The 26,064-nt window shown below is 34.3% G+C and overlaps 2 protein-coding genes across 2 annotated transcripts; one reads left to right on the top strand and one right to left on the bottom strand.

Moving 5' to 3' along the window:
- Positions 1-2,470: 2,470 nt before the first annotated feature.
- LOC128998117 (procathepsin L-like) lies at positions 2,471-13,237 on the top strand. The gene is made up of 8 exons (XM_054424117.1): positions 2,471-2,598; positions 3,091-3,280; positions 4,091-4,240; positions 5,147-5,257; positions 5,643-5,776; positions 10,473-10,605; positions 10,852-11,012; positions 12,538-13,237. Exons 1-8 carry the CDS (start codon positions 2,471-2,473, stop codon positions 12,731-12,733), a joined length of 1,203 nt encoding a protein of 400 aa, XP_054280092.1. The 3' UTR covers positions 12,734-13,237.
- Positions 13,238-15,259: 2,022 nt separating this feature from the next.
- LOC128998354 (uncharacterized) lies at positions 15,260-23,713 on the bottom strand. Its single transcript, XM_054424458.1, has 4 exons — positions 23,694-23,713; positions 21,686-21,876; positions 18,318-18,501; positions 15,260-17,995 (listed from the first exon to the last, which is right to left on the bottom strand). Exons 2-4 carry the CDS (start codon positions 21,834-21,836, stop codon positions 17,845-17,847), a joined length of 486 nt encoding a protein of 161 aa, XP_054280433.1. The 5' UTR covers positions 21,837-21,876; positions 23,694-23,713; the 3' UTR covers positions 15,260-17,844.
- Positions 23,714-26,064: the final 2,351 nt, after the last annotated feature.

The following is a 26,064-nucleotide window of genomic DNA, read 5'->3' as shown; positions in this document are numbered from 1 at the left end:
AGCTGATTTCATGTTCCTAGTTGTCAAATTGTCTGCTAAGTGCTAATTACTAACTTACACAGGAATCAGCCATCAGCGGTTGCACCAGTATCCTCATCGACTATATAAACACTAGTTTTTAAGTTGATACTTGATATAGCATAGCCAATGCTATTACTGAATTTGATAGACAGATCTATGAAATGGAGAAAACGTAAGGTTTAAAAAATGCGTCTTCTTGCTTGCATGACATATAACAGGTGAAATAGGACGTTTTTGGACAATTTGACACAATTCTAGACGTTAAGAATGGCTTTTTAAAGATAATATGGCTTCGTAGTCTAGGGTATAGGCATATGTTTTGAAATTCATGAATAGTTCGTTATAGTTTAATTTTTAAAATGTCTACTTGCTCATGAGAAACAAAAGGTGAAATGGGAGTTTATGTACAATTGGGCACAGTTTTATGTGTTAGGGGAGGACCCCCGAACCCCCTACTTTATTGGGGCGTGCTCCAAGCCCCCCGGGAGCCCCCTCCTTGACAAGGTCCTAGAACCGCCACTGTCCGCCTAGTTTGGTGGATTGTGCTAGTTTCGGCGAAGGACATAGTGACTTTGACTTTTGTCCAACAGTTCATCCACCTCACATGAAGCGGACACGTTTTCCGACCTGACTGCATGAACAATGTGAATACATAAACAATATAAATGAACGACATACCCTTCGCGGCAAATCCGCATTATCGAATATCCTACTTTGCTGGATCTATAAAAATGTTCTCTTTAAATTGTGAGATTTATTTTCAATTTAAATAACATTAATTTATAATGAGCACTTATCATCGGCAGGGTTGCTGCCTCAGGGAAGGTAATATAATGTTTTTATTGTGTTAATACTGTTAATAGCTAAATATTAAATAAACAAATGTGACGAATATGATTCAAATTTATCCCTAAACAAGCAAACAGTTGATTTATGGATAGAAATAACTTTACAATTTTTACCTACGACCGTTTTGTAAAGTAGCCGTTTCAGTTCAGTTCTTATTATTCAAAAGTTTCTCATAACAGCATAGTTTTACTCATAACAATACGGGTAACGGACCAATGAGGTTAAAGGATTGAGAGAGAAGAAGTAAAATTGTAATGATTCTAACTTCAACTAATCAGCTGTTCAGGCTAATTAAATTGTTGATTGGTGCAGTGTTTGGTACAATATTTCGTTGCATCACTGTCAGTGGCAATGAGAATATAAACGAAAAGGTAACCTCTCTTAGAAAGAAGTTATGAGAGGTGATTTTTAGTAATTAAAACACTGTCGTAGGTAAAGTAGTGTACGCAACTCGCGTAATTAGTGTTAAACGGCACTCATAGAAGTAGTTTTTTTCCATAAACTTTTTACTCGTATCAACACTATCTTTAAGCAATCTTTGCGTAAACTACTATAATTTTTGGGGATTTTATCCGCAACAATGGTAGAGTAACGCTTCATTTTACAAAATGATTTGTTTTTTAAGCTCTACTGGATACTTTAGAAATATCGTTCAGACGCAACTAACCCTAACAGGCACCACGTGTTTCGATTGTACCTTATTGTATTAGATTACCTTTGTTATTTAAAACTTCTGACGAACTCCACCACAAATTTGTACATATCAGCTGACATTCTGATGTTCTCAATTCGCAGCACGAAACAGCTGTAGTCGTTTAAACTACACAGGATCGTTTTGACAATAACCAAAACCAAACCAGGTAATTTAAATCTAATTAAGAAAGAAATTGCCATGTTTTATTTTTATTCCCCCCATAACAGCCCGTTTCTATTGTACAATCATGCTGGTTTGCTAACTCTCGAATAAATGTAGTTTTACTTTTTTGTGCCAAATTTGATAAAAATCAAAGCTCAACCATATGACACTATTGTGTCCACTAGGGGTTGCACCAAATACCACATTGACTCCTCCCTGACTTTTGGGTGAAATGGAGGAGGGAAAGTTTGTAAATAAATAAAATGTAATTGTAATCTAAGTTATCATAAAACTATTATTTCCTAACTCAAATATAGATTTAGTATCATGCAAATATATATCTATAATATATAAATAATAAATAAATAAAAAGGTCCTTATTTAGCGAGTGTTTTTCAGTTACAATAATTCATTCTGCTTTTCAAAACAACTCTCTTGTCCTTAATACTAATAAAATATCCATAAAACTAACTATAAAACAATATATAAACAATCTATGAAAACAATGTAAAACAATCCATACCAACAATCTATTTAATAATTCTAAAATCTATAACAATAAAAAATCTATAACAAACATTACCTAAAACAACCAGACACTGTAATACTAGGACTAGACCAGACAATTAACAATAAAAAACATACATTTACTTTAGATACTGCTACTTTTACCAAACAAATATTTCTTTAACCTTTTTTAAACGCGTTCAAAGAGTTGGCCATTGATCAGAGAGAACATTATACATGGTAGGGCCGAAGTATGAGAAGGCGCGCCTCCCCACTTCATGTTTGACTCTAGGAAAGTGCAACAACTTGTCCTGCCTCGTGCTGCGGACAGAGACATCTCGACGAGAGAGAAGTCTCTCACACAGGTACTCACCCTGGCCGTGCTCTATAGCTTTACGTATCAGGCTGTGGGTTAGGTGTATACAATTATCTTTAATTTGCATTATGTGTGCAGCGTTTCTGTAAGGCAAATATAATACTTTTAACAGAAATTTTTACAAACTTTATTCTGTCATGCCTAATTTTTCCCAGTTCCTGTGCTTTTACCCTGAATGAGTCATTGAAATGAAACTGATGAACATTTTTGATCAAGTAAAAGACAATTTACTTTGGTAATTCTAGCGATTAGTTTTAAACAGACACATTTATTTTATTGTTTTAATTCAGAGTAATGGTGGTATGTAAAAAAGAATCAAAGCAAATTACATCATTCAACTCTTAACACATCTGAACTTTTTTACAGCTGGTAGTGTTATCTTTTAGGTGTAGAATGTGCGCTACCTCTAAACAGGTAGGATGTTGATTGTTGGATCAGCATGTTGCCAAGTTTCATAACCGTTGCTGATCTATACACATAGAGCTATATCAGCACTCAGTCGTGGCTATGTCACTATGTTGCTGAGACTACTGTTGTGCCTTATGCTGAGCCGTTGTTGCTTTAGCACTTTCCATCATCTCGTACAGGATGCTGAGGAGGACCATCTCCTGGCCAGTGTTTACGATGCTGAGCATGCTGCGGTGTTGGATGATATCTGGGATGACTTCAAGGTAAATCTCCCTACCACTTCACAAACACCTATGACAGATATTCCACTTTGTCCCACCTAACTGTAATAAATGTTTTCTGTTAGCACGATAACTTGAATACAAATCATGTGATATTGATTAAATTTAGTACAAACGTATAAAACTAAATTTATTTTAACCAGTACGATTAGACCATATTATTGGGGGGTTTTGGGGGAGGGGGGGGGGGGGGGGGGGTCATGTGGGTAAAACTTTGGCTTTCCACATTTTTGACTTAAAAACTTAGTTTGACAACTTCTTTCCAAATAATTTTCTAGAGCTTAAGAAGAAATAAATAATTTAGTATTTTCAAGGCGTTGTTGTATGCCAAATGGTTGCAGAGAACATTTCAAAAAACTCTAAACTGAAAATTCTTATGTTATTCTTAAAAGAATAAATAAACTGTTGTAGTTTTGTTGTTTGGATGTATTTGGTAAATTTATTTATTAATTACATAGCTATTAACATCACACTTTATAATGAATATTTTCCCTAACTACATCTTATCTCTAGCCTGATACTTATAAACCTCATTACTTAAGCATCAGGTATTCAAGATGATGATATTAGTATCCACTTTGTTTTTGACTCATTAAAAAAGTCCACCTCCACCTCCATTCATGGCTATGCCTTTTCTTAAGCCAATTGAAGCTATTACTATTTACCACCATTTTTACTGTTATTCAAATTCTTAGTTTTCACATAGTTTAAAGTGTTGGTAGACATTTCCATTTATAAATCTCTATCAGTTGAGATTTTTCATTTTTAACTTTCTCCTCCATGTCACAACAGAATATGTTCAACAAAACATACTCTTCGCGGTCTGAGCCTCTAAGGAGACTGGCTTGGGAAGAGAACTTACTGAAGGTCCACCTGCATAATGAAGAGGCTGCTAGAGGAATGCACAACTACACCTTGAGAGAAAACCACTTGGCCGATCTGGTAGGTTCATAAATACACCATACCTACTAGGAGTACCTAAATCTTCAAATTTGTCCAGAGGAGCCTGGTTGGCCACTGTATTTTAGATCCATATATCCTTCAGTTTCTCCCCAAACAATTGGGGTTTTTGGAAACAATTTCTGGTTTTTGGATCCATCCTTAACATCTCCCTCTAGCCCATACCGTATTTATACACATATGTACGCTTACTTACTGATTTTCTACCTCTGACATCAATAAATGTAAATTCCAAATAGGTCTTGACTCATTTTGTTGAACAGCCATTACAGTATTGCTCTTTTATTTATTTATTTATTTCAACGGACATCTCCATGTATTACAAATATATAATCAAATAGTACAAAACTCAGGATGGCTCATAATGTAAACATTTTCAAGAGCACAAAAAAGTTTTGAATTGATGCAAAATGTATACAGTGTAAATAGAAGTTAAACTACTTAGCATATTAACAGTTATTGTTATTACCAATGCATAATGTAGAAACAAACAAAATCAGTGTGAAGGTAATGTAATACAAAGTGAAATACTAGAACCAGAATAACATAGATATAGATAATAAACCAACAACTATAACAAATTAGGTACTTAACTAATATATAATTCAATTTTATATGATGCTCTTGATGCTAAGACAATTTTATTAGTAAAGGTAGCCTATTTTACGATTTATACATGTGAAAGTTTCTCCGGGTAACCAAACGTATTATTAGTGCTGGCTACATCGCACTATAAATTATGTTTGAAACTAAAACTAATATACAGTAGATTACATTTTTATCAAACATTTCATTTTAGCTTTCTACTAATTACAGCGTGAATTTATTTAAGTGAAACGGGATTATAGCGATGAAATGTAATTGAAGTGAGTTTGTTTTTTACCACAGACTTTAGAGGACTACATCAGAGAGATGGTGAGACTAACACTCAGTCGACGGAGGAAATGCGATGATTCTGACATTCTAATGGCTGCCAACCCAATGGCCATACCTGAAGAGGTAACAATAATCTGCCCTTGCATAGTTTTTCTATTTTTGTGTGTGTCAGCAGCAGTAGTAGTAGTTGCTTACAATACTTTGTATAGCTGCATATAAGATTTTATTATGTACACTCTTATGGCTTACAATATTTTTAACATGCCCCATTGACTGTGTAAAAATTGAAGAAACAGGTAGTAAAAATCCCCAAATCTAACTCATCTTAAAAGTTTTGTATAAAAAGATAAAAAGTCTTAAGAATTGTTTATTGAGAAGTTTGAATCATCTAGATTTTATAATATTACTCTGCTACACAGGCCATTAAATGTCATCATAGTTTACATAATCAAGTGCAACCCCCAATAAGCTGTAGTTGTCAAATACCAACCAAAGATTCATGTTTCAGCTGGACTGGAGACTGAAAGGATTCATTACTCCTCCCATGAACCAAGAGGACTGCGGTGCTTGCTACGCCTTCAGTATCGGAACCTTGATTCAGGCTCAGATATTCAAATATACTGGAAAACTAATTCCTTTGAGGTAAACTGTTAGATTAGCTGGAGGTGTGACAAACACGTGTATAGTGGGGCAACGCATAATGCCGTCCCCACTCTCCTGTTCCCAAAGCTATATCTAACTGTTGATAGGCGACCCCTGTTTTTTTAACTATCGTGAGCGTTCTCACCAGTGGTGGATCCAGGTGGTAGGAACCCCTCGGACATACATATACATATTTTTTTACTCCACGTAATACAGTAGTGCATACACATTGCGTAAAATAATTTGTCGCAATAACTTTGGACAAAGAAATTTTATAAAACTGCCATTTTGGAGACTTATTTTATACAAATTCTTCAGGGAGGGTGCCCCTGAACACCCCAGACCCGCTGGTTCGCCCCCCCCCCCCCCCCCCTCTTGTGACTGTTCTAGATCCGCCACTGGTTCTCACAGTGAAACACTTTTTACCGTACTCCTGATGAGAAAATGTGAATCCATGGCAGTGATTTGCCACTAATATTTATAAGCACAGGCTGGAGCCCTGACGAGTCGATGAACGTATATAAATTCAAGAAACACTTTAATCTCTTTGAATATAAAAATAGTGGACAGCTTCCTTTGAACTTTGCTTGCTACTGAGTTTCTTTTGGGAATTTTACAGTCTCTTGGTTTAGGGCTGAAAATATAGCTTTAGTCCAGGAAGATTTTGAGATTAAAGTAGTTGAAAAAGAGTTATAACGTTGTTTGGAGCTAAAATACTGGAGGAAATTTGTGTCTTTAAAATTATTTCTTTGCGAACTAATTAAAACAATATTGTAAAATTTATTTCCAAAATTCTATTCCTATAAAAATTCGGGGGCCCTGGGCTACAGTTCAGTCATATACAAAGTGGGGCCTACCCCTGAGCTTATGAATATGATTGAATAAAGATGTTCTGAATTGAATAGACACAGAGTCCGAACTTACTCTTAAATAATTGGATCATTCATATTTGCTTTGTAACCAGCGGCCAGGAATGTCATAGGGTAAAGGCGGTTTCACACTGGCATCCGCGGACGATTTCTTCGTCCGCGGACGGATGCGAAAATAAATCGCTGCCCATGTTATCAGATGGGACCGTTCACACCGCCCATTGAAACGTAGCGTCCATCCGCGGATGCAGAAATTCGTCCGTGGACGATTTGGTAGAATCGCTCTGGGAGCGATTTTTCTAAAACGTCCGCGGACGATCACGCCCTCGCGCATGCGCAGACTGAGCACCAAACCACGTGTAGCTCTCAGCGAGGCATGTGTCACTCGCATCACAGTGTTTAGTAGTTTGTGTTTACAGTCATAGTTGGCTGAATTAATTGAGGCTGTCCGTGCCTACCCAGTTATCTGGGATACAACTATAGAAATTTATAGGGATCAACAAGAGAAAGATAAAAAAGATAGATATCCTAACCAATAACCATGTATATTTATACGAATTACTGTACAGTAAATCATTGTTAAAATGATTTGTAGGGTATTAGTAGCCTATATTAGGCCTACGTTACTAGTCCTGAAATTAAGTGTTTACCGGACAAGTGTGGATTAGGTACCATACGAGTCCTTTAAACACATTTTGCACATTTTGCATTTTGCACACGAGTTACGTACGATAGTTTACGCTATACTACTAAATCTGTCCAAATCCTTATATATTACCACTAAGTAAAGGACTAAAAATCACTAGTCATAACCTCTAGGAGAGGTTATGTTTACAATAATGAGTACAAAAGTACAACCTCGTCGTCACTATCATCACTACTTGAATCAAGCCACGGAACAGAGAATCCGGGTTGACACCATGGGACAGAAGGCTCAGACATTTTGCACACCTTCACTGAGTTGTAAGAGGAAGTATGTTTAATCTATGATTTTAGTAGGAATGGCCACTTCCCTATGCGCATGCGCGAATGAGTGGACGTTTGAAACGTAGCTCGCAATGTGAAGGGGGCGCGTAACATCCATCCGAACCATTTCATCCGTCCGCGGACGAAATTATCGTCCGCGGACGCCAGTGTGAAACCGCCTTAAAAGTTCTAATGGGTGGGGTCAAGGAAAACATGTCTCTCAAAGGGTGAAACAGATTCCCCATCTTGACCTTACCTATCCCTAATTCCCTTTAGGGCCACCAGTGGTTGAGCGATGGAATTTTAACAAGGGTTTGACAGAACGCTTTGCATCCTGACAGGACAAATCTGACAAACCTATTGATTGAATAGAGGTGCTCATAGAAAGTACATTAACTCATCCCACTGTATTGAGTACTTTGCATAATTATCCGTTAGTGATTATTTATTTTAATATATTTCCTAACCACAAAATATGCTGTGCCTTGCTTTTATCATGTCTGTTTTTTTTTTTATTTCATGGTGGGTAAGCCTCTGGATCGTAAATTTCAATATAAAAATAGTTTATTTTACCTTTTTGCGTCAAACGATCCGTGTGTAGCTAGTGCAACTACAGCTGTTTCATACCACTAGGGTACATCTTCAGGTTATTGGTAGTACGTTAGATAAAACAGCATTCATTCATAGATGAACTTGTCGAAATAACACACATGCATGTCTATGTACACGAAATACACAAAAAACATTTAAATAACACGAATTTACGATCTTGGCCAAGGTCTCAATTAACTTGGTCTCGTGTGTTCGTCACTTGGCCAAGTTCGTAAATTCGTGTTATTTAAATGTTTTAGCGAATTTCCCTATAGGGAAGTAGCTATTACCGTAGGTGGCACGGTAAGACCTAGACCCGGGACCGATTTACTTTTTCATTTTGATGTCCCCAGAGGCCAAAAACACCATTCGTTCAAATTTTTATATATGTATATACAGGGTTATTACAAATGATGTTCCTGGTTTTGATTATAAATATTACTGGGTTAATTTGTTTCAAGACTATTTTAGTTGGTACCATTGGAAAGAAAAACTCATAAAGTTTCATTTACATTGGTTTGGGTGCATATTAGCTGTTTGTAAAGCAATTGTTGTAAGTGTTGTGTAATGGCTGAATTTGAGGCAGGAAAGCTTTTTGCCAGTTGGAATATTACATTAACCAATCTGGTATTAGTGTGCAACGACATTTTAGAACCAGGTTTAACGATTATCCTCCTAGTAACCACTATATTGGCAAGTGACACTTGAAATTTAAGAGAAATGGCTGCATTTGAATGTTACTTGTAGTAGGGCTGAACTTAACAATGTGCTGCCTGAGATTCGGAACGAGCTCGGTGGTCCGAATAATGACACACCCCTGAACTGGCCTACAAGATCTCCGGACATCACCCCCTGATTTTTTTCTTGTGGGGGTACAAGAAAGATAAGGCGTGCACACCACCATTATCAGATAGCATACTTGAGGTCCAGCAACGGATTAACAACGCTATCGAAACAATAGACCTAGACACACTTTTCAAAGTCTAGCAAGAGCTAGACGATTATTGACATCTATCGTACCACAAGGGGTTCCCCTGTCGAGTATTTACAGTTCTGTGTATCTGTGTCAAAACTTTTTGAGTTTTTCAAAAGTTGTAACCATTTTATTTCTTTGTATAACAAATAAAACTATATTTCACGTATGTATGAAATCATGAACATCATTTGTAATAACCCTGTATATATATATAGACATATATATATATATATCATATATATATATATAGGGTCACTCATAGGGTCAAAAGTGAGAAAAACCAATTTTTACCCCATAAAACCCCCCGTAAAGCCCCGTTCCCATGGTTTGATCGTGCTGGTTCGCGAACTCATTCAAGTTTATCCCGCTTTACACCTTTAAACCAAATTTCATCAAAATCGGACAAAAATTACTCAAGTTATCGCGTTCACGGACGTATATATATATATATGTCATTAACATTAACTTGAGTAATTTTTGTCCGATTTTGATGAAATTTGGTTTAAAGGTGTAAAGCGGGATAAACTTGAATGAGTTCGCGAACCAGCACGATCGGACCATGGGAACGGGGCTTTACGGGGGGTTTTATGGGGTAAAAATTGGTTTTTCTCACTTTTGACCCTCAAAACACAAAATTTCCCGATTTCTCTTTAGACCTTTTTAAAGAGCTTAAAAAACAAATAATTAAGTATATAAAAGTATTTTTCTTCGATTACTAGTAACGGAGAAAATTAAAAAAATTGTAAATTTAAAATTCCCATGTCTAAATTTAATCCATGTCTTATGGAGAATATTGTCAAATGTTGTAGTTTGCTTGTTTATGGATATATTTTGATCAAACTTGGCAAATTTATTTATTTTGTACTAAGCTATCAATATTTTACTCAAAAACACACTTTATTAGTTTCCTTGTAGCAGCAAACCTAGGTACTCGTTAAACCTAATGTTATTAAAATATATTTAACTGAATATCAATTCAGACAAGGAAATTCGCTTAGTCGGCAGGTTTGCTGCGGCAGGGTATTTTGTGTATTTTGTGTATTTAGACATATTTATTTCGACAAGTTCATTTATGAATGAATGCTGTTTTATCTAATGTTCTACCAACAACCTGAAGATGTACCCTAGTGGTATGAAACAGCTGTAGTTGCACTAACTACACACGGATCGTTTGAGGCAAAAAGGTAAAATAAACCATTTTTATATTGTTTTTTCAGTTAATTTATTTGTGTTATAGGTACTATCTCACCAGATCTCAACACATTATTCATAATTTTCTTGTTTTTTATGTCAGTGAGCAGCAAATAGTGGATTGTTCTGTTCGCACTGGGAATCTTGGTTGTAGAGGAGGATCTCTACGCAACACGATGCGTTACGTCAAGGAACACGGACTTATGAAGTATGACGATTACCCTTATATATCACAGGTAAATGCAGCTATACTCATGGTCAAGGATGCCTTGGAGGTCCTACTCCATGGATCCAGGAATGTTTAAAAGTAAGAGGTATTCAAATCTAATTATGATGAAAATAGGACACCACACTATCTAAAGATTGTAACAAAAGTTTTTAAGGATGCAGGCAATACAGTCCCATTCTTTCCTTTAGGAATAAATAAAACTGAAATTAACACTGTAACACTGGAGTGTAAGGCCATTTCATGTATTTTATAGCAAAAATCTTGCAAGTACAGTCCAAGTCTTGCACTCGTTAACATCACAGACTGGCGGACTTTGCCTCCGAAGGACGAAGAGGCGCTCAAGGTGGCAGTGGCAACTATCGGACCAGTGGCTGTCTCAGTCAACGCTAGCCCACACACCTTCATGCTCTACCAGTAAGTAATGTGTAACATGAAATACTAATAAAATTCATCTATGAATCTGAGTTGTCAAAGTTATAGGGTGTTCTATGACGGGAAAATATTTATTTTTTTATCTAAATGCTGAAGTATTCTAAAATATATAGGTATATTTTATGCTCATTGAAGTCTAATTTACTTGAAGTCAGTTTAAGAGTAATCTCCCCTCACAATGCAATATCTATATTAGAAAACTATTGCAATCCAACTAATGTCTACTTCAGTTACGGTACTTTGGATAGTTGTTTTATTTTACCTTTGCACCATAATATTGGATTAGCTTAGTCAGGTGGAAGTATTAGATCATTGATATAGGAATGCATCATGTTTACATCATCAATGTCCATATTTAACCAAAATAAAAGCCAAAAAGGATCCTATTCCTCCTCTATACTGTATAAAAAGAAGCAAAAAAGGTGTTGTGAGCGATCCCTTTTAAACTCACTAATACCTTCAACATCCACCAAAGCTGGATACTGTTTATTAAGATGGGCTTTCCCAATGGCTGAGCCACACATCAGTAAGCTCAATACAAATTTCATATGTATAGTAATCGAACCTGTGCATGTAAAAGATCGCAGAACTACACTCGTCAGTGCAACGCAGTGGCAGTTCAACCACTGTGTAGCACCATTAGCCGGACAGGACGAGTACCTCTGAAGCCTAAATGTCACACTAGCGCTCGCTGGTTAAACTCAAAAAATTATTCAACCCCTCGTAAGCTATCAGCTGGGCTCCTGTGGGGCGAAATTCTACAACATACTTGGTGTAAGAGTTAAACCAGAATTCACTGGATTATAAATCTTTTTCCAAGTTCATCCTTCATTTGAGTGCTTTAAGTTAATCAGTAAGAACCTTAACTTTTTAAAACAACACTTTAAAACCTCAAGTAGACTTCCTCTAGTTTGGCCACCTCAGTAGGGTACCAGACCACCAGCCAGACTACAAAATACCTGGACTAAACAGACGTATTGTCAAAGGTTAAAATAACCTTAATAAATTAATTACCAATGCTAAAAATCAACAAATAACATCCTTTTACAACATAACTTACCAAAATTACCTTTTGAGATCTCATTCTGCATTATCTTGTCTCCACTTAAAGATATGTTTTTGCAACAATGGACTAATTCAGCCCTATCGAGATACTCCATAATGCTGAATCTTAATTCCAATGTCAGCAGCTTACTTTTTTCACTCAGTTTAGAAAACATTTTTCTAACAGTGAACCCGCATACAGAACTCACACTTACTCATAACTTTCACCCGGAAAACAATCTAATACTGTACAGTAAAAAACATACATAAACGATATCACAGATTAAAATACACTGTTTAACACATCCGTTTGCCATACGTTAAGTGCAACCGAATGTATAGAACCACCCATCAACTAAACTAACTTGTTTACTTTTACAAGCAGAAACTAAACATTCAAATTGAATCTTGTCGAAGCTTAATTACCCGTGATGACGTGACTCAGGACTTGTACATGTTACAGCAGCGGCATATATCACGATCCCGAGTGTTCCTCCGATGCATTGAACCACGCCATGCTGCTGGTCGGCTACACTCCACAGTATTGGATACTGAAGAACTGGTGGAGTGAGCACTGGGGAATGGAAGGTTACATGTACTTGGAGCGAGGGACCAACCGATGCGGAGTCGCTAACTTTGCTGCCTACGCTGTTATCTGACAGATCAAACAATGGCTCATCTACAACTACTGTACCTGTAACCTGATTTATGATAATATTTAACTTATAAAAGCACAAATTCACTATATGAAACTTTATAATGAAAAATTTTGTTGCTAATCTACATAGTAAATATTTTTATAGAATTGTTTAAGTTTTGTTTTAAAGTTGCCTTATTGTTTGGGAGTTGCCTTAAAGTTGTGTTGTTGGGATGGAAGCCCAACTGTCACTTGGGACAGAGATACAAAAATACGAGTATGTCTTTATGCAGATGACACAGGTGTGGTTGTCTCTGCTGACACTGAAAATAATATTGAAATATCATCCCATATTGGCTTATCATTATTTAAAGACTTTTTAGATAGCAGAAATGTCCTTCTAAATTCAGAAAAATCCAATTTTGTATCATTTTCAACAAAACAAACTAGGAACAAAATAAAGCCTACAATATTTGTTGATATCATGTATTGACCCAATTAGACCACTCAAAATATTTAGGTTTAATCATAGATGAAAATCTGGCATGGGATATTCATATTAACAATCTTATTTGAATAACATCCGTCAGCCTTTACACATTGAGAAAAATTGCTACATCATGTAATATTGAAACGTTAAAGCAGTCTATTATGCATTAATTCATTCACATATTGCCTATGGCGTCTGTGTCTATGGATCTACCACAAAAAAAAATATGGACAGAGTTTTGCTCCAGCAAAAAAGGGCATCGAGGATAATGTTGAATTTAAGATCAACAGCCTCAATAAGGCAAATCTTTTGTATACATAAAATATTCACAGACTACAGTCTTTTCATTTATGAGACAATTAAATTTGTTTTGATGAATGATAAAATTGCAATAGGTAACCATATTCATAAATATAACATAAGATCACACCGATTGGTAGAGCAGCACAATTTGGAATTTTATAAGAAAAAAAACTAGTTATTTAGGAAACAAATTTTTACATCACCTTCCAGAAACTTTAAAATTGGAGAAAAATCCAAATAAAATTTTATAATCATTAAAAAGATTTTTAATTGAATCGGCATTTTACTCCATTCAAGATTTTTTTTTGTAATTGAAAATCACTAAAAAACTAAAACATTTAAGTATCTCAATTGATTTGTTCTATGTTTGTTTTCTGTTACTTTAATTTGCATTTGATGTATTAATCAGCTGGACTTATTATTATTTCAAGAAAGGAAAATCAATTTGAAGGTCATTAATTGTTATATATATTCTGTTTTGACTGCTGTAAAATCCCTAGTTTTAGCGATCTAGATTAGAAAACTTATGTTGATACAATTTCATGTACCAATCTGTACATTTTATGAAATAAAGAATTTGATTGATTGATAACTGAGCGTGTTAAACCTGAACACAATTGAAGGGAAACAATTTTGAGGGGGTTTAGAATGAAGTGAAATGTTTTATGCAGCTTTGTATACCTACAAACTGTATAGTATCACCCCTTTCTGTTTAGATGAAACTGACAACCAGGTGAATATTATTATGTCCTCTAACTCATTAGTTAGTGAGGTGAATATTATAATGTTTTTACTTGGTAATCAAATTTTGAAAAAAAAAAATATTAGGAGGGAAACATTTAAACACAGAGTAAATAAACGTAGAAAATTTTATATTTAACAGAGAAACGTTTAACACTGTTCTAGTACTATACATCAGCAAACTGTACCGTATATAATCCATAGATAATGTTTTTTTTCTAAAACGCCAAAAAACTGTTTAATCTCTTTTTACTGGTAGTTAAGAGATAAAAAAGGAATAGTGATTCACTGAATCTATATCAATTCAAAACTGCACCTGTAACTTAAATCAATTGTTTCTTTCATAGCTAAAACAGTTTAATATCTAAATGTAAATGACAATATGAAATGGAAGAGATACAAGAATTAAATTTACTTTAAGAGTGTTTGCTAATATTGAAGCTTGGTAAAATAAATCAAATATACATTACTTTTATAGAGGCAGAAACCTAAAAATACTGCAATTAAGGGCTAATATTGCACAATTCTTAAAAATAACACTAAACATATCTTACAACAAGTAATAAAAAAACGAGAGAACACTTGTACAATCATTGAGGTAGATAAGTTGTGAAAGCAAAATAAGCTACTAGTGATGTGTAGAAACTAAATCTCAAATCCATCAAAACTTCGGAAATGTTTCGGTTTCGAGATTCGATCAGTGAATTTTGAGATTCAAAAGTTTCGAAATTGAGGATTTAGGCAGTTTTATTTCTGAAACTGCTGATATTTTTTGCCCCATTATCATTGTTATTAACACTATTTTCACACAAGATGGTAGCAATAGAGCAAACAGATCACACAGTAATGAAGACAGTAATGAACAGTAATGAAACATGTTAATTATATTCTGAACTTCAAAAGGCATTTTAAAATACTATAACTGGAACGACATACAATTCAGTTTCATAACAATATTTAATAAACAGAAACACAAAGATAATATTGACCACTAAATGTTTTAATTGATTTAATATACATGTTTATATTGGTGTCCGGATTTTAATTTATTTGTATGTTGGTTGTTTAAAAAAAAAATGTTTTGGGTTTCAAGTTTATCACATAACATTTTAATCATAGTTAATTCATAGTTAATAACATTTTTATGTTATTATGTCAGGATAAGGGTTCAATCTCTTTCAGTTTTGATTGCATTAAAAATTTAATCATTACCTATAAATTTAATTATTAATGTACCTGTATTTTTTGTAACTTTGGCTTTTGTAAAAGCTAAGTAAACAAGTTTAAGTTAACAAGTTGCGTTTACGTTTTGAGATTCGAGATTTCTGGTTTCGACCATCACTAATACCTACATATTTATGCAACGGAATCTGATTTCAAGAAATGTATTTTCAAATCAAGGTGGATATTCTACTTTGAAACATCTATAATCACTTTGATTAAGAACTCTGTTGTGTAAAACTTAGAAAACACAACCCAAATATTTTTATTTCTCATAAGAAACATAAAAGCGTAGTAAAAAAAAAAAGTATACCTTAAAGAGAAGATTTACACCAGAGGCTATTCACGAATTTAAAGAGTCAATAAAGCAAACAGATTGGAAGGTAGAATCAAACAAGTCAGCAAATGAAAATTATGATAACTTTTTAAGAGAGTTCATGTTAAATATGAATGAGTCCTGTAAAACCTTTGAGGCAAGAAAATGGTAAAGTAATAAAATGGATAACAGAAGGTATAAGAATTTCAAGTAAGAAAAAAAGACTTCTCCACAGTGAAATAAAGATTAATAAAAGTGCCAAGTTGCAAAATTACTACAAGATATATAGACGAATATTTAGAAAAGTTGTAAGGGCAGCTAAACGTAAGGCAAATGATGACTTTATTACAAGATCTAAATGTAAGAGTAGAGCATCATGGAGGGTAATAAAGAATGAGTTGGGAATGATACAAAAGAATAATAATGACATAAAAGAAATATTAATTGACGGAAAAACTATCAACAATCCCATAGTTATTCCTAATTACTTTAACAACCATTACCTAAAAATAAAACAACAACTGAAAGTTCAAAGTTTGCCACATAGAGCAATTGAGTGCTGTAGTAAGGTAGCCATCCCAGAGAATACAGAATTTACATTTAAAGAAGTAAAAGAGATAGATGTATTAAAGATTATTAAGTCAATATCGAACAAGAGATCAACAGGTTGGGATGAAATTCCAGTTAGATTAATTAAGGACTGTAAAGAGTACATAGCTGCACCACTTACAAAAATAATAAATCAATCATTAAAAACTGGTGAATTTCCAACAAACCTTAAAACTTCAATCGTAAGGCCAATTTTTAAGAAAGGAAATAGAAATTTAATTGAAAACTATCGCCCTGTCTCACTATTACCTGTGTTTTCTAAAATAATTGAAAAGGTGGTACACACACAACTACAAGAATATTTAGAATCAAACAGATTAATTACAAACAGTCAGCATGGTTTTAGGAAGTCACACTCAACAAACTCAGCACTAATATCACTAACAGATGATATATATAAGGCCATGGATGGATCACAGTCGACTCTTGCAGTTTGCTGTGATCTATCAAAGGCTTTTGACTGTGTAGACCATGCAGTCCTTTTAAAAAAAATAACTAAATATGGGATCAGAGGGTCGAGTTGGAAGTGGTTTGAATCATACCTAACAGGAAGAAGGCAAAAAGTATCAATAATAATAGAAAACAATAAATATGATCTGAGTATGACACAGTTGTAACAGGAGTGCCACAAGGCTCAATTTTAGGCCCAGTTTTATTTACTATATACACCAACGACCTCCCAGAGAATGTAAATGCCAAAATAATCATGTTTGCTGATGACACAACAGCACTCATAAAAGGGAAGCATTTATTAGATATAAAGGAGAACGCAGAGGCTACGATACAAGATCTAGAGCATTGGTTTGTTATTAATGGCCTTCATTTAAATACTAGTAAGACGAGTTTAGTTCATTTTAGAAACTTACAGAGTAGGGAAGGAGAGTTGAAGCTAAGAATTAGTGGTAATGATGTGAAATGCCAGAGTTTAGTAAAGTTATTAGGTGTTGTGTGTGACCAGAACTTAAATTGGCGGGAACATACGACACAGCTATGCAAGAAGTTAAATAGTATATGTCACAACATGAGCTGTCTAACTCATTGCACAAGTATTGAAACTAAAATGACACTCTACTACGGATATTTTTATTCATTAATAAAATATGGGATAGTGTTATGGGGTAATACTGAATTTTCTAAAGAAGTACTAACAGCACAAAAGAAAATCTTGAGAATAATGACTTTAACATGGCCAGGTTCTACATGCAAAAATCTATTTAGAAATTTGAAAATCCTTACAGTACCAAGTATTTATATTTATGAAACTTTAAACCACGTAAAGAACAACCTAACATGGTACTCAACTGAGAAAACCCAACACCATTACAACACAAGAAATAAAAATTTACTGGTTTATCCACACCACTCATTATCATTATCATTATCATTAAAATTTTGGGTTGTGTTTTCTCAAACAACAATATTACCAAAGTAATTACCGTAAGTCATGACTTAATTACTTTGTTTGTTTTAACAACTGTCCTTCTTCCAACAACTCATCTGCTGATCCCACAATCAGCGTATAACCATTCAGTTGTAAGCCTTTCAGTGAGATGACTATCTCTTTGACTTCTTCTTGGTTCCTTACGTACACCAACGCATAATGCCTGCAACAAATGTTCGCAAAGCACTCATAACTAATACAAGTATATTTAGTTATAAATTTAGATATTTATTTATATTTAGAGATTTGTGCCCCCTTCCCCTTATTTGTGAGGGATTTTCATCTTCCTTGCACTCCCAACAAACCTGAATCCTTTGGCCCATTTACTAATGATGCTCCCATGAGGGACTTGTTATTGAGGTTATACTTTATGAAAACCAGCCATGTTCTAAAGTAGGCTGAAAAACTTAAATTTTAACCAGTTATAAGATACATTACAATCTGAAATATTTTCAATCATAATTTGTTTAGCGACTTATACTCACAGCTTTGGGTACGGTGGCCTATCATAGTTTTTCATGGATACTTCTAGCGGGTGAACTTTCGCCTTCTTGCAAAGATCATAGATGTTGCTTTGCATGAGCTTTGGGTGAAGGTTCCCGATTACTGCCACCTTTGCTGAAGGAGGAGGCGGAGCATTTTTATCAGCAGTAGGCTGTGGTGCTGGGACTGAAACACGTCCGTAAGTATTTAAAACAAAACTAGAATTTTACAAAATATATTGATTGTTTATTTAATTTAAATTAACTTAGTATTTATAAGTGAAGATACTAAAGCAGAAAGTTATATGGGAAAGCTTTTTGCCCTAAGGATGAGATCATGAAAAAGAATAGGCTAATAGTTTAGTTAGACACCAGACAGTAGAAACTCGATTGCATATTTGAATTATCTTGAAATTCCCTTGTTGCTTTGAGTCAAAACACAAGCTGTTTGACATACGGTAATGCAATAATTAATAAGTTAGTAAAAATTAAAATAAGTAGTGTGGTTTCCCTTTTTCATTACCATGGAGGCCAATAATGGCAATAAAAGAAAGAAAAGAAAGAAAGAGTTTTATTTTTCCATAAATATAAAAATATGTAGTATATAGAGAATAGTCATACATTGATGATGAGTAAGTACAATGTCATTTCAAAGATTAAACTAACTTAGCAATACTGTTAAAAAAAGTCATTCAAAGTATATTGCCTGACCTTCTTCAAAAAAAATTTGTTAAAGTCTGTGTCTTTTTCTAATAATAAGAATTTATTAATTACCCTACAAGTCATATAATCAGGAGATTTTTCAAATTTTGCTGTTGAGTGCGAGGGATATATTATGAAATTATGTCTTGTATTATACGCATTTGTGTGATTTTCAAAAAGGATTCTATTTTTCATGAAGTATTTACATAATTCATAAATATAAAGACAAGGTAAAGTTAATAATTTTGATTCTTGAAATATTTGTTGACAGTGCTCATCAACAGGAATATGATGCAAAATTCTAATGGCCCTTTTCTGAATTCGGAATATTCTATTAAAATTTTCACGTGAAGTACTAGCCCAAATTACCAATCCATAAGTTAATCTAGATTGACTAGTTGCAAAGTAAACAGTTTTTAAAATGTTTTTATTAACTGAGTTTGATAGTACTTTAAGAGCAAAACAAGAAGAATTTAATTTTTTACTTAAAGTATCAATATGTAAAGAAAATTCTAATTTCGCATGGATGGTTGTCCTTAAAAATTTATAAAAATATTTTCGGTTTTACTTGAATTTTGTAAAAGTTCACAAGTTTTGAATTTGATTATTTCAGTTTTGTTTTCATTTAATTTTAATCCATTTTCTTTAAACCAGGTGCTTAAGTTAAAAATTAAATTCTCAATATTAAGATCAAGACCACCCTAACCTAACAACCTAGTTTTTTTTATGTTAATCAAATGTGCCATGTTGTTTATCATCATCTATATTAAAACGTGACAGGGTTTTTTAATTTTATGATTCTGAATCAACCACTTGACGGATTTTCATGATTTTTGTGTTGAAAGAAAGATAATTTCGAGAATTAGGAAATGCCGAAGCTATAATTTTAGTTAAGGGTTTCAGTTTTTTTTAGAAAATAAGTTTAAAATTAAAAAGTATAGCAGCCGACGCTAACATTTTACACTAGCTTTGGGTATTAACCATTTGCTTAACGTAACAGCTGTAAACATTAAGCATGTGTGACACAAATTCAGCATTTGGATAATAACGACATGCATAGGGTTGACTTATTTATACTATGTGTAATGCTATACTCATTAAAACGTTAATTTATTTGGTAAGAGGATGACAGACTATTTAAATAAACATGGTGAAATGCTAGATGTTCTAATTTATTTTTAGATCAGTCTTTACAATTTTAAGTTTGTTTTAGTGCAATATAATTTGTTTTAACTAAAAGCTGGTTGAATATAAAAATATTCTATAGAACTATCAGGTTAGTTTATTATTCTGTGATTTTGCCATTGATTAAAGGAAATGAAAATGATTCTATAACCACCGATGTATACAAATTGAGGCTCTGCCCAGGAGTCTTCAAAGGAAAGGTTACGCAAATTATTTTTCTGTTCAACTTTTTGAGGAAAGAACAGGAAAATAACAATGTTTACTTTTAATTCATCTTGGCAGCTGTTGGTTACAATAAATATTTAACCACTTAAACTTTGCATGGATTAGAGATGACTTTCTATATTCTATATTCTAAATATTGAGTTTTAGTTGACTACTCAATTCCCATACGTAGGATGGGCTAACAGCTCGTCATTATTAACTTTCATATTTAAAATAAATAATAGTTTTTCACTCCAAGCTTGTTGAAGTAGGCTACTGATATGAAAACATGATCTTATGACAGAAATTGTGTTGTTATGTGAGTAGACTTGAAATGCCGTATTCACTGTTGTTGATTTGTACATTTTCTGTCCATTAATGAAAATTAAAATTAACCTACAGTAGGCCTATTTATCAAAAAAGAGAGCATATACACAACCACAACACAAGAGGTTACCCCAATGCACGGATTAGCTATAACTTGGTCATATCACAAAATAACTGTGTTAATAAACTTCCATTGAATATGCTAGAACTGAAGGCAAGGTTTTTAAGAAGAAAATCTATGGTTGGCTGGTAAAAAATCCTATATTTATTAGTAAAATTTGTATTGTAAATAGATTAAAACCCTTGGCACTGCCTTTAAACCTATTTGCAAGATTTGCGATTTGCCAACGTGATACAGAATAAACAACACAACAGGAAATTTATTTGTAGTTTGAATTTGCTAAGAGTATTATGGTTCTTATAAGTATTGTGAGTTTATAATATAAAGGTTTTTTCATTAAGGAATGACCATTGTATAACAAAGCCTTTACTAGAAGAAAAGAAAAATATGCTTTTACTATCAGTGGCACATAACGTTTTATAATATCTAATATCAGTACCGCCATAGATATAACATACTCCCTTAGTAGATTTCTCATCCTTATGGAACAGCTGAAGCCAATTTTATTGCTAGTTCTGTACGGTGCACTGTAGAGGTCGAGTTTTGTTTACAATTTGTTGTTATTTCAGTCATTTAAAACCTTGTTTAACAAAATAATACAATCTAATCATAAATGATAATGTGTTCCCTAGTTATATCAACAAACATTAAAGCTCAATCATGAATTCAACCTTAAAATACTAGAAACAGAATTTCGTCGACACTAGCGCCCAATGTCACCGTACATGAACTAGACACGAAAAAGAAGCTTCAAAATTTACAATGGGATGAGAAGGCTACTTGTGTTTGTTAGTCTACTATGGTACCATACACAAAAAAATGATGTCCTTACATGGTACCAGTTTAGGAGGTCTTCTAGCTGAAGGCCTACTCGCACCAGCAAAACCTCCGTCTCCGCCGCCATCATTTCTGCGGTCTGGTCTCTGCTGGTTGAAGTTGTTGGGTCTCCTGCCAAACCCGCTCCCGCTGTCGTTCCTGTCCATCTCTCCAAACCTTGATTTAGGTGCGTCAGTATCCTGGTCTCTAAATAACAAAAATTATTGACAGCTACTTATAGGCACCGTACTTGAATTACTAAACTAAATGTTTTTACAAAGCTAACACATTAAAAGACAGTTTCAATAAAAATGTTCAATTTTGGTAGAAGAACCAACAAGAAAAAAAAACAAAAACAAAAACTGTTTGGTGGGGTAGAGAAGTTTTGGAGAGGGGGGTGATAGGCTAATAAAATGTGTTCCAGTTGTAAATAAACAAGGTTGGAGCGGGTGAGATGGTTAAAACACAAATCAAGCCAAATGACAACTTATAGGTAATAACATATTACATTAATAGTGGAATCAAAGACGACACATGTACGTGGAGCACAACTGTAAAACTTACTCGTTAAACTTTAGGTAGTTCTTGTTTGCAGTAAGTTGAGTGTTTACATTTTTTCTGCACCAGCATTACTACACTTACGCAATGTCAATAAGAACTAAGAGTAGGTCAGCTTTTGATATTTAATATTTGTAATAATTTGTATTAATTTGATATATGATACCAGATTTTGATATTTAATATTTTGTGACGTTAAGTTAGGTTGGATCTGGCTTATTCAGAAATCACTTGACTCAATACAACTAAAATTGGTTGAAAGAATTATTTATAATAAAATAAATAGATAGGGAGCCTAATCCACAAAACAAAATGTACACTTAAAATCAAAAACATGGTATGTGGGGGTTGAATGTGCAAAAATGGACTTCCAAGGGGTGTTCCGTCTTGAAGCAATGAGCGGATGAGTCTTGTAGTTCCATCTTCAGGGTATTGGGTCTACTTACTCTTGCCTGTATCTCCTGAAAGTAGTTAAGTTTTCCTAACTTAAATGCAGCCTCAACCCATGCCAGGACAACACTCATACCCGACATTGTACTTTGAATTGTATATTATCTCCATTGAGCTGGCCTATTGTATGACATGTATACTTAATGGCAATAAACTATTTGAATTTGAAGGGGCAGAGAACTGTATAGGTTGGCTCAAAAGAAATCCCAAGCAGCCTTAAGTAACCTAAGCCAGACTAAGGGGCAGATGTTTGGGCCTACGGACGCCAAAATGCTGAATACGGCCCTGCCAACAAAATTTACATTGTGGGTGAGTTCCTTAATACCAATGGACAGGAAGCGTGTTTGGCTGCTCTGGGTTTCTGGATCCATTTAAACAGGTTACCGTTGTAATCATTGATTTTATGTTAAGTATTAGTCATTCATGTTATAGGTATTAGTTATGTTATAAAATGTATTTTTAGTGAGGTAATATTTGTGACGGATACCATGCAACGTGTGAAATTGTTTTTCTTACAAATTTATTGTTACAAAAGTGCATCACTAGACAAACTAACCAAGCATGTGACAGTGGTGCTTTTGTGTACGGTAGGAAATAACTAGCTATTAACAGACTATACAACAGCTATTAAAGCAAAACAGTAATAGCTTTAAGCACTAATAATAAATTTTAAAAAAATGGTGCTGAGTAGACATAAAAAGCTCTGAACACTCACAGAACAGAACACTCCCAATTAACCGAGGTTGTTGGGACAGAGATTACCTCAGTTACCGAAGATCTCTGATAACAATGAGATTGTTTTGATTGGAATCTACCATAATAAAGTAATTATTGTTTCCGACTAAAAATGAAAAATATATAACTTATTTAGGTCTATAACGACTTCAGATAACCAGAGTGTCCTAAGACGAGGCATAATAGCCTCAGGGGATTATAACCGAGGCTCGAATAATCACGAGTGAACTGTACAAGCAAAAGTCACAACACTTTTTACGCATGAATTATTTTGAACATACCCATTAGAGTATTGCTGATATGAGCCTCGTTGCCCATGTCTGAGAGAACACAACGTTCAATAATTAAAATAGTGTAAAATTAATAGGCCAAACATAAGTTAGGCTACTTAGATAAAATACCAGTTAAGACAGCCTTAAAACAAATTACAAACGCAAAATAACTTCTAACAAGACAACAACCTTTATGCTGGCGCCCTCTGCGTCCTGACCAGTCCAGGTCTGATTATGACTAGATGACACGGTGAAATTAAGCTAAATCGCAAATTGTTTGTCAGCAGCCAACCTCTCACATGCATCTTTGTGACATCAAAGCATTTAAAAACTTTGTCCATACACGTTAGATTTTTCTTGTATATACTGGAGCCTACAAGAATTTTTGAACGGTTGGTATTTATGGCCTCTGGATAGGCCTACATCAAAACAAAAAGTAAATCGGTCACCAGTATTGGTCTTACCATGAGACCTATAATAGCTTATTCCCTATATAGTCAATTTGCTAATACTGTATTCCCTATGGAAATTTAGCTAAAACTGAAAAACATAGTTAGCTGTGGACTTTGGTATTTTTTAAATGCCAAAATCTCGCTCGTAAGTATCCACCATACGATATACAATAAAGGGCACACAAGTCTGCTGAGGACGTAACAAGATATTGTACTCTGCGAGAGCAGTAAAAATTTAATAGGCAACAATTTGATTATACAAAAAGGCAGGCTAATACTAAACAAATCCAAAAGGCTACAAACAAATTTAAGGCAGCTTGGGAGTTTGTAATTAGGACTAGTAAGGTCAGCGGAAGAAGTGCCCAGCGAGTCCAGTCCTGATGTCTTCAAACAGTTCATTTTTGGAGAAGTGGATCGGATTGTTAATCCTACATACCTATTATTGTATAGTAATTACTATACATTAGTTGATAGTAATTACTATCTGAACTTTGGGGAAGCATTTAATGCAAACAATCAGTTCACCAAATGGAGACATGTTAGTCTATCTCATCTATTGACGGTCATCAAATCTTTTAAGAACTCACTTAGCCCAGATGTCTATGGAATTAAATGTAATTGTGCTCAATATATTGCAGATGATAGCCTTGCCTACTCCCTTTAATACTTTTCAATAAAATGGCGACCATACAAAGTAGTATTTTAAGTCAAGTATGAATGGAGATGAGTGGTGCAATCTTGTAGTCTTCTTAGTGACTAAGAACTTTTCGGTGGTAATTAAGTTAATGTCTTTTTTAAACAAGGGGCGTTTTATCGTGTCCTCAAGGCTGCTCGACCTCAAGATATTCAATAGGCTTCCAGCTGTAATAAAATGCCTGGATGACATTAGTTTCAAGGCCAAAATTCATTCCTGGCTCGTTGGTAGAACCTATTGCTCATTGAAGGGAGTACTTAGACCACATTAGCTTAGGCTTCAATTGATGTGCATTTCAACTATTTGAACGCTTTTGGGAAAACTTAAAACTCAATGAAAATAAAGCATCAGCTGACGACATTGTCATGGTGACGCAATCGCTTATTACCAGTGTCTGTGTTGTTTATTTCGCGTTGTGTTTGGTTATTTTTGGTGTTTTGTCGTTATAAGTTTTATTTTTTATTGAAATGCGAGTTGATTTCACTTCATGATGTCTGATTGTAACTACTGTGCCCGATCTAGTGAGTTCCAATTCTAAGTAGCGAGGAGAAAATCAATTCAAGTATTGCCCTAGTGTAGGTTGTTCCAGGAAGTTCAAGGTATTCCACAGGGCTCCATACTAGGCCCCCTGCTTTTCTAAATTCATTAATAAATTCATTTCCCACCAATTTTACAGAAGACAGCGCCTGTATAATGTTTGCAGACGACACAACAATCTTCACACTAACAGATAGTAAAAGTCCAGAATTTAAAAAATCCAACACTAACAAAACCCTGCAAATCTCTACAGCTACTTGCAACAAAATAAACTTAACAATAAATAAACAGAACACAATAGTAATAAACTTCAAACCTACAAACCGTAACAATGAAATTTCAACTGCAGACGAAAACTAACTAAGTTTCTTGGGATAATATTGGACAAAGACCTAACATGGCATGATCACCTTTCAAAACTAGGTGGAAAGTTGTCACAAGTTGTATATGCGTTAAGATGAATTAGAAGCCTAACAAACAAAGAAATCACTATAACTGCATATCATACAATTTTTTCATCATTAGGGTATATCAGATATGGCATCATAGCCTGGGGCTCTGCAAATGAAATCCACATCAAGGAAATAATAACCTTACAGAAGAAAGCAATTCGAATAATAGAACAAATCGATCAAGATGAACCACAAGCCCACTGCAAACCTCTTTTTATCGAAAACTGAATCCTAACTGTAATCTC

This window comes from Macrosteles quadrilineatus, unplaced genomic scaffold, assembly GCF_028750875.1.
Source record: "Macrosteles quadrilineatus isolate MER2022 unplaced genomic scaffold, UCM_ALF_1.0 Scaffold_7__1_contigs__length_78375512, whole genome shotgun sequence".
NCBI lineage: Eukaryota > Metazoa > Arthropoda > Insecta > Hemiptera > Cicadellidae > Macrosteles > Macrosteles quadrilineatus.
The sequence above is the reverse complement of the archived record's forward strand: the minus strand, read 5'-3'. Positions and strand labels throughout refer to the sequence as shown.

Bases quoted from the DNA above. Each gene is read 5' to 3' on its own strand.
- LOC128998117 (XM_054424117.1), top strand. From the start codon at position 2,471: ATGGTAGGGCCGAAGTATGAGAAGGCGCGCCTCCCCACTTCATGTTTG. The intron at 2,599-3,090 runs GTACTCACCCTG...CTATACACATAG, and splicing joins GAGAGAAGTCTCTCACACAG to AGCTATATCAGCACTCAGTC. The intron at 4,241-5,146 runs GTAGGTTCATAA...TTTTTACCACAG, and splicing joins AAAACCACTTGGCCGATCTG to ACTTTAGAGGACTACATCAG.
- LOC128998354 (XM_054424458.1), bottom strand. From the start codon at position 21,836: ATGGACAGGAACGACAGCGGGAGCGGGTTTGGCAGGAGACCCAACAAC. The intron at 18,502-21,685 runs GTAAGGACATCA...GACGTGTTTCAG, and splicing joins ACCTCCTAAACTGGTACCAT to TCCCAGCACCACAGCCTACT. The intron at 17,996-18,317 runs GTGAGTATAAGT...CATTTGTTGCAG, and splicing joins AGGCCACCGTACCCAAAGCT to GCATTATGCGTTGGTGTACG.